General features: G+C 47.4%; 1 protein-coding gene across 6 annotated transcripts; it reads left to right on the plus strand.

Annotated features, from left to right (window-relative positions):
• The first annotated feature begins 9,907 nt into the window (after positions 1 to 9,907).
• LOC104910884 (sideroflexin-5-like) lies at positions 9,908 to 14,101 on the plus strand. 6 transcript variants are annotated; one of them, XM_019615033.2, is made up of 5 exons: positions 9,908 to 11,141; positions 11,387 to 11,413; positions 12,148 to 12,202; positions 13,310 to 13,335; positions 13,417 to 14,101. In XM_019615033.2, the coding sequence occupies exons 1-5, from the start codon at positions 11,034 to 11,036 to the stop codon at positions 13,738 to 13,740; spliced, it is 540 nt and encodes a 179-aa protein (XP_019470578.1). In that variant the 5' UTR covers positions 9,908 to 11,033; the 3' UTR covers positions 13,741 to 14,101. The 6 variants fall into 6 exon arrangements, with proteins under 6 accessions (XP_019470578.1, XP_019470582.1, XP_019470584.1 ...); XM_019615037.2 differs by having other exon boundaries at positions 13,442 to 14,101; XM_019615039.2 differs by having other exon boundaries at positions 13,563 to 14,101.
• Positions 14,102 to 14,670: the final 569 nt, after the last annotated feature.

The following is a 14,670-nucleotide window of genomic DNA, read 5'->3' on the forward strand; positions in this document are numbered from 1 at the left end:
AAAAAAAAAAAAAAGGGAAATATCCCCTCCCTGTGCTTTGTGTGGTTTGAGCCATTCCTCACCTGATCCTTTGATGTCACTGTATTCATCCAGCCATAACCTGATGGTAAGAAAAAAGGATCAAGGACTGCGGGGAAGGGAACAGCAAAGAGTGATGCAGCAGCAGATGACTCAGTGCCCATCTGCCTTTAGGCAGATGAAATGAAGTCGTTTGCTGAGGCAAACCAGGCAGACTTGTGACCTACATTTCTGTCTGTGTTGCAACAAGCCCAGGGTGTCCCCAGAGTTCATTCGGAGTTGTGCTGGGAGGAGTGTAGGCACCGTGGTTCTTGTTCCCTTAGTTGTGCTTGCTGGAGGGTTTCAGGTGTAAAATAAAGCAGAGGAGAAAGAGGAAAATGACACCAGAAATGTATTTGCTAGAGAAATGTTAGCACATCAGACTTAAAAAAAAAAAAAAATAAATACTTTTTCATAGCTCACTTGGATCACGGTGTTGGTTGTGTCAGAGGGGTTTAATAGTTTGGTGCAGATAAGGAGCTCTCCCAGGAGGAGCGTGGGGAGGATTGCAACGTTTGCTTGTTGTATTTACCTGCTCTTTGTTGCAAAGAAACCCACAGGGAGAGGTGGGTGAGCTGCAGGCAGATGCCAGCAGGGCTGTGAAACTGGAATGTTCACCTGTGGCCTTGCAGCCGTGCTGCTAAGAGAATCCTTGTAGCCAAGTGGGAAATATTCATCTCTCAAGCAGAGCCATGTCCAGAAAGAAGCCCTTCTTATAGGAGGGCATTACATTGCAGTGTTCAGCTGTAGGATGGAGAATTGTAATCAATCATTGCAGGCACAGCTATTTTATATGCATTTCTCTTTGCATCCCAGTGTGCCAGATAGACACAGCTGTAAGCAGCTCGTTAATGCCTGGTGCATCTGCAGATACCATGTGCTGGTTGATTGCTCTGGGGGATGGGAAGCATCTCACTTGCTTGGATTTCACCCCAGATTTTCCACCTGGGAACCAAAGATGCCTGGAGAGCTCTGTTTTGCTCTCCCCAAGCTGCACTGTACCATTTTGTGTCTCCTCTGTGCACCACGAACTGCAGGATGGGCTCTGGTATCAAGGCATTCCCAATGTGCAGTTGTTTTAGTGCCAATTTGGGAAGGGGATTTGATGCAGCTCTGGGGTGCTCGTATGAATACGTTGGCATTGGAGTGAAGGACTGAGCCAGCTGATTTTTCTATAGCTGAGCACATCAGCCACACCTTTTAGGGCCATGGTTAGTGGGCATGGTGCAGATGGGTCGATGGTTGGTGTCGATGATCTTAGAGGTCTTTTCCAACCTTAACGATGCTGTAATTCTACCTCTGGTTCATTGATGAAGTCCATGTGTTGGCAGTAGACCAATAGATGAGAGAGAGCTTGATTATATTTTTTTGACTGAAAGGATTATTATCACTGTTTTATACTCTTGTTTGACCATGAATATTGCTAATCATCTCATATTTGTTGTAGGCAAGAAGTGTGTAGTTGGGTTACTTGACTCATCTGACGTCGTGATGCAATTGCATCTGGGAGAGGCTGATTTGCTCTTGTGGTTGTGTAGTCCAAAAGGCTGAGCAGAGCTTCATGTGATGCTCAAGAGAGGAGCATTCAGCTTCATCGTTATTTAAGAGCTGATCTAGAGGGTTTGGTTGCTCGAATCCTATAGAGATGGAGTTGCTACCCTCACACTGGGCTCTGCAGTATGGGATGGGAATGGTGTGTGGGTAGAAGCTTGAATGGGCTTCATAACCAGAATTAAAATCACCATCCCCTTACAAGCCTTTAAAATAAGAGTTTGGGCACACTTTTAATGTAGTATCTTTCTGAAGAACCCAACAACCTCCCTTAAATATCAGCTTTGAGATCAAGCAGACGAGTTGTTTTGACAGAGTTGCTTCACTAATCCGACTGATCCGCTTTGTGGCACAGCACGTTTGGCAGTGCTCAGGCTCCTTTTTCCTCTCATTGAGAAATTCGTGGTTCTCATGAAGGATGGCAGGCAGTAGCTGAAAGCATATCAACAGCTCAGCACAATCTACATTGCTCGCTGAGATGGATTCACTGCCTGAAAAATGTGGAAGCCTAAAGCTATGTAACATCAAGTATCTCCTCAACGCTTATCTTCTTGACAGGGTTCCTGCAGAGCGAGTCTTCCTCTTCTGCACTTCCAGAGCAGGTTTTTCAAAATGAGCTGAAATGGAACATTTATGGCCCATCTAAAGAAGAAGAAAAAAAAAAAACCAACAAAAAAAGAACTACTGAAGAGCCATAATCTTACTTTGCTCCAGCTCTGGGCAACCCAAAATCCAGCATCTCTTCTGCTTACTCTTAAACTGGAGTCATTTCACTGCTTGGGACCATGAGCAGTAACTCAAGGTGGTAAAAACCTATTTCTTGGGCATCATTAGCAGAAATGAATTGATCTTTCAGTTATCAATAGCTGCTAGACTGCTGGTAGCTTTTTATTGAGGGAAAATATTTTTTTTTCTTCTCCAGTAGAAGAATGTTTTTAAAAAGGTGGAGTTGGACACAGTGATCCTTATGGGTCCCTCCCAGTGGGATGTTCTGTGACTTGCTGTGGCTGCTATCTCAGTTATGTATTCAGTACAACTGAGGATGATTAACTGATTGATAATTATTAGTGCTAGATTCAAGCAAGAAAAGATGCTCTAAACTCTTTCTCTTCAGCTTAGCTTATTTACCTAAGTTTTTCTTTGATTGCTTGATGGCCAGACTTGGTTTTGCTTAGGTAGTTACTCAGATTTGTCCTGTGTGGGTTTAATAACCTGGCTATTTGGTGCTGTTGGGCAACCAGGTGTCTTGATGCCCATCATTTGTTGCCTGTGTTGGAAGAGCCCAGTGGTGCATCACCCACTGGTGTGTACCTGACGGCGTGCTGCTGCCCCATGGTGTCCCACTTCAGCTCCTTCAGATGAGAGCAGCTGACGAGTGGTAGGATCCTCAGAGAAGGGAGGAACGGAGATTTATGGGATTTGTGTGGATGAGAGAGACCAGTACAGCTGCCCTACCTTTTCTCAGCTCTGAATTGGTTGGATGGTCATAGCCAGAGGGTTGTTGTCAGTGGCTCTATGTGCAGATGGAGGCTGGTGGTGAGTGATATCCCCTGGCGGTCTGTCTTGGGACTGGTGCTCTTCAACATCTTTATGAATGGCATAGGCAGTGGGATTGAGTGCATTCTCAGCAGCTGATACAGCAGAAGGAAGGGTCACCATCCAGAGAGACCTGGACAGGCTTGAAAAGTGGAGCCTCGTGAACTTCATGAGGTTCAGCAGGGCCAAGTGCAAGGTGCTGCACTTGGGTTGGGGCAATCCCAGATATGTGGGCAGCCTGGGAGAGGAGCTCCTTAATAACAGCCCTGTAGAGAAGGGCTTAGGGCTCCTGATGGACAAAAAGCTCCACACGAAGGAGGAAACTTTCTGCACAGAGGGTGGTGAAGCACTGGAACAGGTTGCCCAAGGAGGTTGTGGATGCCCCATCCCTGCAGGCATTCAAGGCCAGGCTGGATGTGGCTCTGGGCAGCCTGGGCTGCTGGTTGGTGACCCTGCACATAGCAGGGGGTTGGAACTGGATGAGCACTGTGGTTCTTTTCAACCCAGGCCATTCTAGGATACTGTGATGCTTCTATGAGCCAGCAGGGTGGTGAGACCCTGGCACTGCTGCCCAGAGGGCTGTGGATGTCCTATCCCTGGAGGTGCCCAGTGCCATGGATGGAGCCCTGGGCAACCTGAGCTGGTAGAGACACCAACCTTGCAGCAGGAATGGGGCTGTTTGGGTCATGGTGTCCATTCCAATCCAACCATTCTATGATTCTATCACTTCTTCATCTCCCTGATGTGCTCTTCAGCACTCTGCGTGCTCCTCATTACACTTAAGTGACGTTTCAGCTTGTGTTCCTTCCAGTGCACTGCAGCAAGAGAGCCAGATGTGCTGAGAGGTAGTGCTGCAATCCAGGTTGAATGCCAGTTCAGCTGCCCAGAGCTGGCAGGATCCAGCCCTACGCACAGCCCCAGCGTCTGCTGTGAGCTGTGAGTGGGTAGGTGAAAATGACACACACAAGTGCACCAGGAGCCAATTTGCAGCAGAAGGTATAGACTGTAACAGATCCAATTCTAAACAGGGCGGGCAATTCCCCAAAGTGCCTCCTGCAGGGAATCTCCGCTGGAGTAAAGAGGTTTCATTTGAGGGAATACTTGCTCCTATAAAAACAGTGGCTGTAAAATATCAGCCTAATAAAGCAGGGTGAAGGGCCAGCGTGCGTAGAAGTGGATGTTTTCTTGAAGTCAGGAGAATTGGTGCTGAGGTTTGTTCTCCAGCCAAAAGGCTGCACCAACAGCAGGCGTGATGCTGTGGCTTTTGTCCTTTATCCTTGCTATCCTTTCACCAATTTCTACGATAGCATCTGTGTCCTCTGTGTGAGTGAGTCCCTTCCCCAACCTGTCCAACAGACCAGCACAGATTGGAGGAACAGATTGATGCTGGCACGTCAGCAGTGGGAAAAGTTAAGGGATGCAGCGCTCGGTGGCTATTGGATAAAGAGAGATTTGAGTCACCGTGTTTTAGGGCACAGCTGCTTTTACTGCGTGGTCATTGTGCTTGGAAATGTGCACTGCAGGAAAGCCCCTGGAGCTGGCAAAGGTCGGATGCTGTTCCCCATTCACCGAGGGTCTGCACGAAGGTAACAGTGCTGAGGTTTTGTTACCAGCTTTAGACTGCTCTTTTCTTTTGGCTCTCTCCCAGAAATGCCCAATACTTTTCTTCTCTTTGCTAAAATTCCCTGCAAAGGAAATAGTTCTGCACTTGAAATGCACTGCTAACATGCCTGGTAAGACGCATCCTTTCTGCTGTGTGTTCACCCTGAGCTCTCTTTCTGCCTTTGAAATTGGGGTAGAAAGAGCTGCTGAGCTATTCCCAAGAGTGTGCTGATGCTGCTCGGTGTGATCTGATCTTCTCATGTATGATAGCAGGCTTACAGCCCAGCTGGGGCCAGAGCCCTGATTTGCCCCATTTTGTAAAGGCTCACATCACTCTGCCCTTAAAGCTGTGTCTGAACAAGGACCGGAATGAACCTGAGAGAAAGAGGTGATGAAGATTGGTTGTCCCCCCCCTCCCCTCTGTCCCTGCAGTCCCATCCCAGGCTCTTCCCCTTGGTCCTGCCAGCAGAGAGAGGTAAAGAGCTGCAAACAGCGGCGTGCTGGCAGGAGCGGGCGAGGGTGCTCACGAGAGCACTCAGACAGCACCTATTGCATTTCTCTGAACTTAGCTGCAAACGGGTACAGATCTCTGTGCCTGGCAGCATGCTGCCATGGCAGCGTGAGCTGCTCTCAGCCAGCATTGCCATCCCGGCCATGTGTTCCCACCTCCCTGCTCGCTTGCACTGACACAGCTGGCGCGGAGCTGAGCTTAATAAAAACTCCAGTTCCCTCCCCCCACTCCCAAAATGCTTAGTTTTTCGGCTTGAGCATCAGCAAAACCTATGGTTTTTGTCTTCTCCGTGTCAATCTTAATGCCTGTGTGCTGGAATGAGGGGGGATGGAGGGTTGGGGTACAGCTGGGATGGGGCTGTGATGGAGGTAGGGCTTCAGTCTGGGTTTCTAAAGGTAAAAACCGAACATCTCGAGCTCTGGATCACTTTCTGGCTAGGATCCTTGCAGCACTGAGACAGCAGATATATGGATTTTGATCCACCTGCATCTTTGTCTGCCATTGAAGGGGACCTCAGGAGGTATGTGAGGCAGTGGCACAGGTTGCCCAGGAGGCAGTGGGTGCCCCATCCCTGGAGATGCTCAGGTTAGGCAGGATGGGGCTCTGAGCACTGCTGGAGCTGTGAGAAGAAGGCTGCAGCCCCTTGGAGCCACTCACTGCACCTCCAGCCCCTTCCCCCCTGGGCGTTGGTGGAGCGCAGACCATGCTGTATCACTTGTGACTTCTCACTCTTCAGCCTTTCCAAATGCAGTTTTGGCAACTTGCTGTTTTGAAACTGTTTCATTTCTTCCCCATTAGGATCGGTGAAGTGCAAAGAGGCCCACCAGCTTAATGGGGATCTGTTTATTACTGTGTGCCTCCTTCAATCATGTTAGCAGCAGGAAGAGCCGCTCACGCTGTCCCAGACACAGCAGAGAACAATGAATCTATCAGAGGCTAAACAGCATCCCTTTTGGAGAATAATAGCTTTTCTTAACAGTGTTGATGAAGAGCGAAGAGGTCCATTTGCAGTAAACTGTACTTTTTTTTCCCTCTGGTCTCTTGCAGGATTCGATAAAGCATAGATAGATGGGTTGTCCTGCTGCTGCCGCGTCGCTGCCAGGAGCTTGGCCCTTGCACTTTGCTGCGACCTGAATGCTCGTTGCTGCTGTGGTCTGGCCTGTGTCAGATGCTTTAGGGCGTCTTCCCACTGTCTGAAGGCAGTGGGCACCCAGGGAGTGTGGGCAGAGGTGCTGAGGTGAAGGCACGGTGCATCAGTGATGGTAATTCTGCTGCCGATGCTCTCAGGCAGTTGCAAACTGGCTCTGCTTCGTCTCATCATTTGAGGATTAAGGGAGTTTATCTCAATTCACATCGAGATTACAAATCAGATTAGATTCTCAGCTTACTTGAGCCATATGGAGCTTGAAGCAAATCTGATATTGAGCACCCTCATTGCATTAGCAAGCCTGCTTTGCAAAGCTGTGCCTGAAACCTGTAATGGCATCCAAGTCCTCCAGCCCTGGTGCGAGGAACACTTCTCCATGTGAGCTTCTTACTCTGTTCAAATCTTTCCAGTAGGATGCTATGAGGATTAATTAGTTAATGTTTATCAAGTGCTGCAAAGCTGCAAAGTGTTATTTAAGTGCTGTCTTTTTTATCAGTCGGGACTTGGTTCTGTTTCCACCTACACTGGTTTTGGATTTGGGTAGATCCGTGCATTTCATGGTTCCCAGTGTGTGTTTCTCAATGCAGTTCCCAATAGAGTTCCCATTGACTGTGGTGCAGATGTCTTGGTCCAACGTTTGGGTTTGCTACAAGGCTCTCCTGTTCTGCAGCGGCAGGCAGCTCATGGTGTTGTGCTCAGTGCTGCTTAGGATGGGGAAGCAGGTTTCCATTGGTGTCCAAGAGGAGCAGCGGCTTCTGGTGCTTTTTTGCTGATGCATTTTAGTGCCAGTTGCAGGAAAGAGATGCAGTGATTTGTCCCATGCATGTGTTATTTGAGCTCGGTCTCCTTACAGCTAAAACCTAAGGTAAAGATTGCCAGGAGCAGGTTTGCAAAGGGTGACTTGATGAGGCTTCCTCCAGAGGAACACGTGCAGGCAGTGGTTTGTATCCATGTTTATTAATAAAGCCAGACATCAGATTCTGTATATGTTAGGGGACAGGGTGAAGCACATCAACTGGAAGTGTTAAATGTAGTGCCAGAAGGTCTGAAATTCCACCACTGTACACCCATAAATCTCGCTACAAGCATCCTGCCCTAACTGAACGCCTTGGCTGGGGATCGTGGTGTGCATTTGTGCTAAATATCACTTTTCGAGAAGTGGGAATGTGGGTTTTGGGACTGGAGCTGGAGAGAAGTGGGAGAAAGGCACGCGAAGCATGAGTGATCGCACTCCTAGGGAAGAAAGCATGGGAGGGAGTGGAGCAGCACACGCTGGCAGGAGGCTCTGTCGGGCGGCACCGCCTGCCTCGTGCTTGGCACTGGTGCTGGGTTTAGTGGAATACTAAAAATAGGGGTTTCCTTTCCCGTTACCTGCTGGGAAGCTCTAGGGATGCTGTCTGGAGTGGTCTGTAAATGCCTTTAATCATTAGGAAGGCAGCAGAGAAGAGGAGATGGCGTGTTGGGGAGCGCAACACAGCGGGCACTTGGGGGAGGTCTTCATCTGTAGCCATATAAGCCTGAAAACGTGGGACTTCTCTCTTTGAAAATAGCTAAGCCTTGTCACCGTGCTCTTTGAAAGCATGGAATGGAGGTGGTCCTGTGTTTCAGCAGCCTCAGAGCCTGTCACAAACAAGGGCAAGTAGTTTGTAAAGAGCTTTCTAACTTGGTGCAACACGGGCTGTAGGGAGGGGGAAAAACAGATCATGGTTTAGTCCAGGATTTTGACATTTTCCTGCTTTTAATAAGAGGATAGTTAATCCCTGAGGAATGACTGGTAGCCTTTATAGTGTTCTTAGAGCGACAGGTGTTAGATAAGAGATTTGGGCAGGATATTTTTAAATAAATACGTTTTGGAAAGCTATGTCTAAGCTGTGATTTTGCTGCTAAGGAAGGAATGCTGATGGACGTCCTGTCAGCCAAGGATCATATCTGTTCCCCGGGAGCTAGGGCTGAACAAAGCTGTGTGGATGGCTTCCTTGAGAAGTTCTACAAATACCAGAACCCTGGGGAGGATGGATAGCAGTCTTATCCATTAGTTCAACATCTTGAATTGCTGGTATTGGGAACATATTTGTGCACAATCCTAGAGATCTCCGTGGTCTTGAAGGGTGTCTCCATGAAGTTTGACTCTTTGAACGTTGTCTCCATAGAGGTTGACTCCTTCAATGCTGATTCCTTGGACGTTGTCTCTTTGAAGGTTGTTTTCATGAAGGTTGTCTCCTTGGAGCATGAACTGATCTGCCTTGCTGGAAGCTCACACCAGCCATAGACTGGAGCAGCTTGACCATCATTGCCTATTTGTGAAGTCTGTTAGTGATGCTCCAGCTCTGCTGCACCCTCGTCCTTGGGTTTTTGCTGTGTGAATCCATGCACGAGCAGATTTGCTTCTTGCACCCAAATTTGAATGGTGGCAGAATCACTGTATAGTGATATTTGAGTTGGTAATACGCAGCAAGATGTAAAGGAAGATCATCTGTAAGAGAGGACTCGTTCTGTATAAGCTATATTTAGAGATGATGGACCCAATTCTGACATAAATTGCTCACAAATCTGGAGTTGTTCCATGTGCTCGGGTGAAGATGCTCTGGATCCATGCTAGTGTAAAAGAGATCAAAATCTGGCTGCTTCCCTAAGATGGCCGGAAAGAGCATGAATGAATCCCCAGCAAAGCAGGGACGTGCTCGGAAATGAGCCCCCAGCTGGCACGGCTCAGCGTGCTGGAGCTGCTGAGAGCTGCTGCAGGCAGTGATGAATTAGAGGATAAAGAAGTGAAAATGAGCTGGCAGAATCTTTAGGTGACTCATCAGGTGCATCTTGTAAAGTCTCTTTCTGAGAAGTAATGAAATCGCATGTTCTAACAATATTTGCACTGCAGCGGGAAAATGCATAAATATTGGGATCAATTAATGAAATTAGATAACTTGACCAAAAAAGCCATAGCGCTGGCTCAGAAACCAACCCTCTTCCTTTTTGCTAGTCCCCATGCTTGCAGTTGGAGAGGAAAATCTTGTGGTTTGGTTTCACAGCTAAGCCAGCCAAGACGTGGCCAGGCACGGAGTGACTTGGGGGTCTTTAAGCTGATGGGTGAGTGTCCTCACATGGCCTCCCACCCTTTGGTTTTGGGGTTGGTGAAGGCAGATCCACCTTGTGGCTGCTGACCTGTAGATTGCCTTGTCACGTCGTCATCTGTAAAATGGGGAATAGTGTTTTTCCTTAAAAAGGGAGGTTATTTTTAGGAAAGACATGGATGTGTGCATCAGCCTGTGACATTTAGGGGCTCCAGGAACTCATTGCACGTGGTGACTTTCATCACAGAGTTCCAGATCTGCAGTGAGAGCTGAATTCAGAGTGAAATAGAATCACAGAATCATGAAAGCTGGAAAAGACTTCTAAGATCACCAAACGCAGCCCCATCTCATCCCCACCATGCCCATAACCACGTCCCTCAGTGCCACATCTCCGTGGTTCTGGAGCACCTCCAGGGATGGTGACCCCACCATTTCCCTGGGCAGCCCATGCCAATGCATTGCCACTCTTTCTGAGAACAGATTCTTCCTAATATCCAACCTGAAACTCCCCTGGGCAACTTGAGTCCGTGACCTCTTGTCCTGTCCCATTACCTCTTGTCTTGTGGCTGCTGGTATCAGTGGGACAACTTCTGCTGTTTATAATAGAATAATTATCTGATTTCAAAAGTATTCTCATGGATTCGTATTTGGGGAAGGTGCTAATGCTTAGAGAAAGAAGAATGGCAGAACTGTGCTTAACTATGCTGTAAAACTAAAGCACGAATGCCTGGATCTCTGCATTGGGCAATGGAGAAGCACAAGCTCTCTGAGCAAAAGAGCTCTTGCTATCTTTGGATCCATCCACTGCAAGAGCAGATCTCGTCAGGTTAGCCTCCCCTAGGCTTGGCACTGGCACAACTGTTGTTGGAATGATTTGTCTGCTTTCTGGCGTCCTTGTTTTAAGAGGATGTTGACAAATTGGAAAGAGCTAAAAGAGCCACGAGGGTGGTTAAAAGATTGGCAAATGTGCCTGGCCAAGGAGGCAGCCAGGCTCCTAGCTCTGCTGTTCTATTTTTTCCTTTAAGTGGAGGTTAAAGGGGGATTTAGCATCTCCAGGTACCCGTGTGAAGAATGCCAGCAGACAGCTCTGAAGGCTGTCAGACAGAGGAGCAGCACCAGTGGCTGGGAGCCAAAGCCTGACCCGTGGCTGGAAGGTAGAACAGCTTTAAATAGGAAGGGCAGTTTAACTGTTTGGATATTTTATGTGAGTCCTGTTTTGTTTGTCCACCTCTAGAAACGTGTACGTTGATACATAAATAAACATCACACGTACAACTTCTCTGCCCAGAGATGTTATGGATGCCCCATCCATGGAGGTACTCAAGGGCAGGTTGGATGGGGCCATGAACAACATCATCTGGTGCCCGTTGTAGTGGTTGATAACACTGTCTGCATCAAGGGTTGGAACTCACTGAAGTCCCTTCCAACCCTTCCAAGCCATTCTGTGACTCCATAATTCTTCAATTCTGTGGTTCTTTGAAAATGGGGATTTTTTTCTTCCAGATAACCATAAGCTATGCAGTGGTAGTGGTTCCCTCCCCATCACCTCTATCTGCAACTCATGCACGCTCTTCAGCTTCTGTTATTCATTGGTGCCCAAAGATCTCAGCTGTCTGAGCCACGTTTGAAGTATTTTGATGCCCAGTTGCAGTCAGTAAGACAATCTCTGGTTTGTAAAGCTTGTGGCTGCTCTTCTTTCCTGTTGTCCAATGTACAAAGCATAACTTTTCCACCCAGCATCTTGCTGGCCACTCAAATTGAAAGAGCTCAGTCTGTAAAAGCGCTGTCAGTCCAGGACAGTACCAAAAATTTCCTGCTGCAGCCTTCAAGCAGCCCCAGTGATGAGTATTTGGGGGTTGGCATGAGACTTGGGAAAACCTTTGCTAACTGTTATGCTCTCTTTTGTTTTTCTAGCTGTGGGGAGCTCAAAAAATAAAGCAGGTAATGTGCTTTTTCTTATGTCCTGCCTGCTCGGGGCTGCTGCTTTCTCCCTTTTTGCTGAGCGATGCTGTCCTCTCCATTCCTGGCTGCCAGTTGCTGGTTTCCTTTATTGCAGACATGTAAATGCAGCGAGTGCTGCCACCCAAGAGTTTTTTTTTTTAATCTTTTCATGTATTTCTATATTTTGACATCTTCATTTTCTTCCTCCTGTCTAACCAAGAGCTTTCTTGTCCCTCAGAAATAGCTTGGTAGTTTTTCATGACACGTGCTCATGAATTTGACCTCTTTGTAATAAAAAAAATGGTAAAATGGCAGCTTCATTGCTGCTCATCGGCAGAGCAGAATTAGGATTTCCGTTGAATTTGAGCTGTCCATGGCCATGGGGTTGGCCAAGGAGTTACAGACACAAGGGATGAACCTGCTGGAGAATTTCATGTGGATGGATCCCTATGGTGCTGTTCACACCTGCACGCTTTTTATCCCACCTCAGCCACATTCTGAAGCAACATTTCTGTATTTCAGGCTAAATTTCCATATCATCTCCTAACTTATTACTTAAGGAGATGGGAAGACAGCAATAGGAGGAGGTGTGGGACAGGAGGAGGGGATTTGGGGCAGCAGGGAGGGGGTTGGGACAGTTCTTAGAAGCAGTAGAAGTGATATCCTTGCACAGCTCCAGCATTCCTACGCTGTTACTCTGCCCTCACTCTGGCTGTTTGCTGATTATTTTGCAGGCCATCATCCATCCCGACACAAACGAGACCATCTTCATGCCTTTCAGAATGTCAGGTACTGTATGTCCTAATCAAACAGTCATTAATTTTAGTGGGAATTTGTACAAAACGGTGTCTTTTTTTCCCTCTTGTTTTTTGTTTTTGTTTTGTTTTGTATCTTGAAACATTTAAACTAGATGCTGGAAGTAGTCCAAACACCCAAATCCCTTAGAAATGAAGCTGATTTGGGACCCTCATTACCTACCTGAGGTCTAGTGCTTAATATTTCCCTCTTCTTGTCAAGATGGTATCCTTTCTGGTATCCATTACTATAATGATGATTTTAACTCTCTAGTAAACAGCCAGACTTGAGGGTTTTAGTGCAGCTTTGGTCCTTTCCCCAAACTCTGGAAGCTGAGGGAGGAGTTGTGTCCCTCTTTTATTGGAGGGATAGGACCAACTCCATAGGATCCATTCCATTAGTAGGACCCACAGGGAGCATCTTCACTGAATAAAGCAGCCTAAGCAGAGGGGAAAATAATGGGGCTGGTGGGTTTTGTTCTTATTCTTTGAAAAAGGTTGAGTTTGAGGGTGAAGTATGGGGACAAAAAGCCCAGGATCCATTCCTCTGCTGCCTTATTCTGTATTTTTAGACAAATGTTTTGTCCTCATGGGTCACTGCCCCTTCTGACTGTGAATTGGATCTATGAGGTGTGTAATTCAGTAACACTGACAAAATGCTGAGGCCTTCCGGTGGAAGTCATAGAGATGGGTTATAATTAGCACAGAAATTGGCAATCTTAGCAGAGGAAAAATGTGAAGCCTTTGATTTTTTGTGGTGCTTAACAAGATTTGGGATAAAGCCTTCTCTAGGACAGAAAGCTCTAACTTATACCCCATCTCTGGAGGCATTCAAGGCCAGGCTGGATGTGGCTCTGGGCAGCCTGGTCTGCTGGTTGGCGACCTGCACACAGCAAGGGCTTGAAACTGGATGATCACTGTGATCCTTTTCAACCCAGGCCATTCTATGATTCTATGATACCTGTGATTAAAATAGTCACAAGGTGTGCCTTGTACTCTGAACCCATAGCACTGTTAGATTTATTAGGTGTGATGCCTTTGCAGCCCAAAATGGTGTATTAAATTGCATGAATCTCTCTTTTTTCCTTTATTTTCCTAATAGGTTACATTCCCTTTGGAACACCCATCGTAAGTATTTTAACGTCCCTCTGTGTTTTGGTTGCAAGTAAGAGAGAATGCATTTTTTAACACTCACACACAGTTCTCCAGGCTGCACCTTGCTGCCTTGCTGCAGATTCACACCAGCTTCACGCCTTCCCCATCATCTACCTGTACCATGTGTGCCCCGGGCCGGCCGTCCATCCAGCAGCATCCTCCTGCTGCTTTCTGCAACATCCTCAGCCTTGTGTTTCCAGCAGGGAAAGGGAAGACTGGGAGGAGCTCACTGCCTTCTGCAGCTCATGGATCCGTCTTTGGGGGCATTTATGCCATTTGCACGTTTTGCAAGTCACTTCCCAGCCGTGGCAAGCGCAGGGAGCTGGAGGCCAGCATCTCATTTCCTTGTCTTCATTAATTAAAACAGCAAGGGCTTAGTGCTGAGGGTGTTCTTCATTTGTTACTGTGAAATTTGTAAGCATTTGGGTGCTGTTGACAGCCAAAGCCAGAATGAAGATAACTCTGCGTTCCTTGTCTTCAGAGCAGCAAATATTAATTAACCCCATTTTGTGAATGGGGAAACTGGGGCGCAGGGCTTTGTCCAAAACCACACAAGCTGGTGCCTGAAGGCTGAGCAAATCCAGCTCGGTCCTTCCACCTCCAGCTCTTCCCTCTCCCTACTGCATCCACCTTATTATAACCGTGGAAAGAGCAAGTTGTGCCAGGGAGGGTCAGGTTGGATATTAGGAAAAATTTCTTCTCTAAAAGAGTTGTCTGGCATTGGAGCAGGCTACCCAGGGAGGTGGTGGAGTCGCTGTCCTTGGAGGTGTCCAAGAACCGTGGAGATCATAGAATCATTAGAGTTGGAAGGGGCCTTTAAAGGTCATCTAGTCCAACTCCCGTGCAATAGATCAGGTTGTAGGTGTGGCATTTGGTGACGTGATTTGGTTGGCGTGATGGTGACGGGTTGAAGTTTGCACTTGATCACAGAGGTCTTTTCCAACGTTAATTATTCTATGACTGTATGAAAAGCTGCTCAATTTAATCTCCCTAAACCCAGTGGACTGTGGCGCGATGCTTATGGAGAGGTAACGATCCCTTCCCCGCTGGTGGCAACGGGGTGGCTGGGAGCTGAAGGCAGAAAGCAGCCCCCAGCACGGCTGTTGCTATTTGTTGTCATGTGCAGCGTGGCGGCGGTACCTCTGTATGGGGCATTTTAAAGGAAAAGGTTAAACAAAAATGAGTTAACGCTCAAATTGACAATGAAATCGGCCCCAATCCAGAGCTGTCACAGGAGCCGAGAGCTGTCAGATGAGCCCAATTTCGCTAGCTGTAAAGGATAAACTGGAACCTCTTGTCATTTAAAAA

This window comes from Meleagris gallopavo, chromosome 4 (genome assembly GCF_000146605.3).
Source record: "Meleagris gallopavo isolate NT-WF06-2002-E0010 breed Aviagen turkey brand Nicholas breeding stock chromosome 4, Turkey_5.1, whole genome shotgun sequence".
In the NCBI taxonomy this organism is placed as follows: Eukaryota; Metazoa; Chordata; class Aves; order Galliformes; family Phasianidae; genus Meleagris; species Meleagris gallopavo.

Coding starts and splice junctions, on each gene's coding strand:
- LOC104910884 (XM_019615033.2), top strand. CDS start 11,034: ATGCACGCTCTTCAGCTTCTGTTATTCATTGGTGCCCAAAGATCTCAG. Junction 12,203..13,309: donor CATGCCTTTCAGAATGTCAG/GTACTGTATGTC, acceptor TTTTCCTAATAG/GTTACATTCCCTTTGGAACA. Junction 13,336..13,416: donor TTCCCTTTGGAACACCCATC/GTAAGTATTTTA, acceptor ACAGTTCTCCAG/GCTGCACCTTGCTGCCTTGC.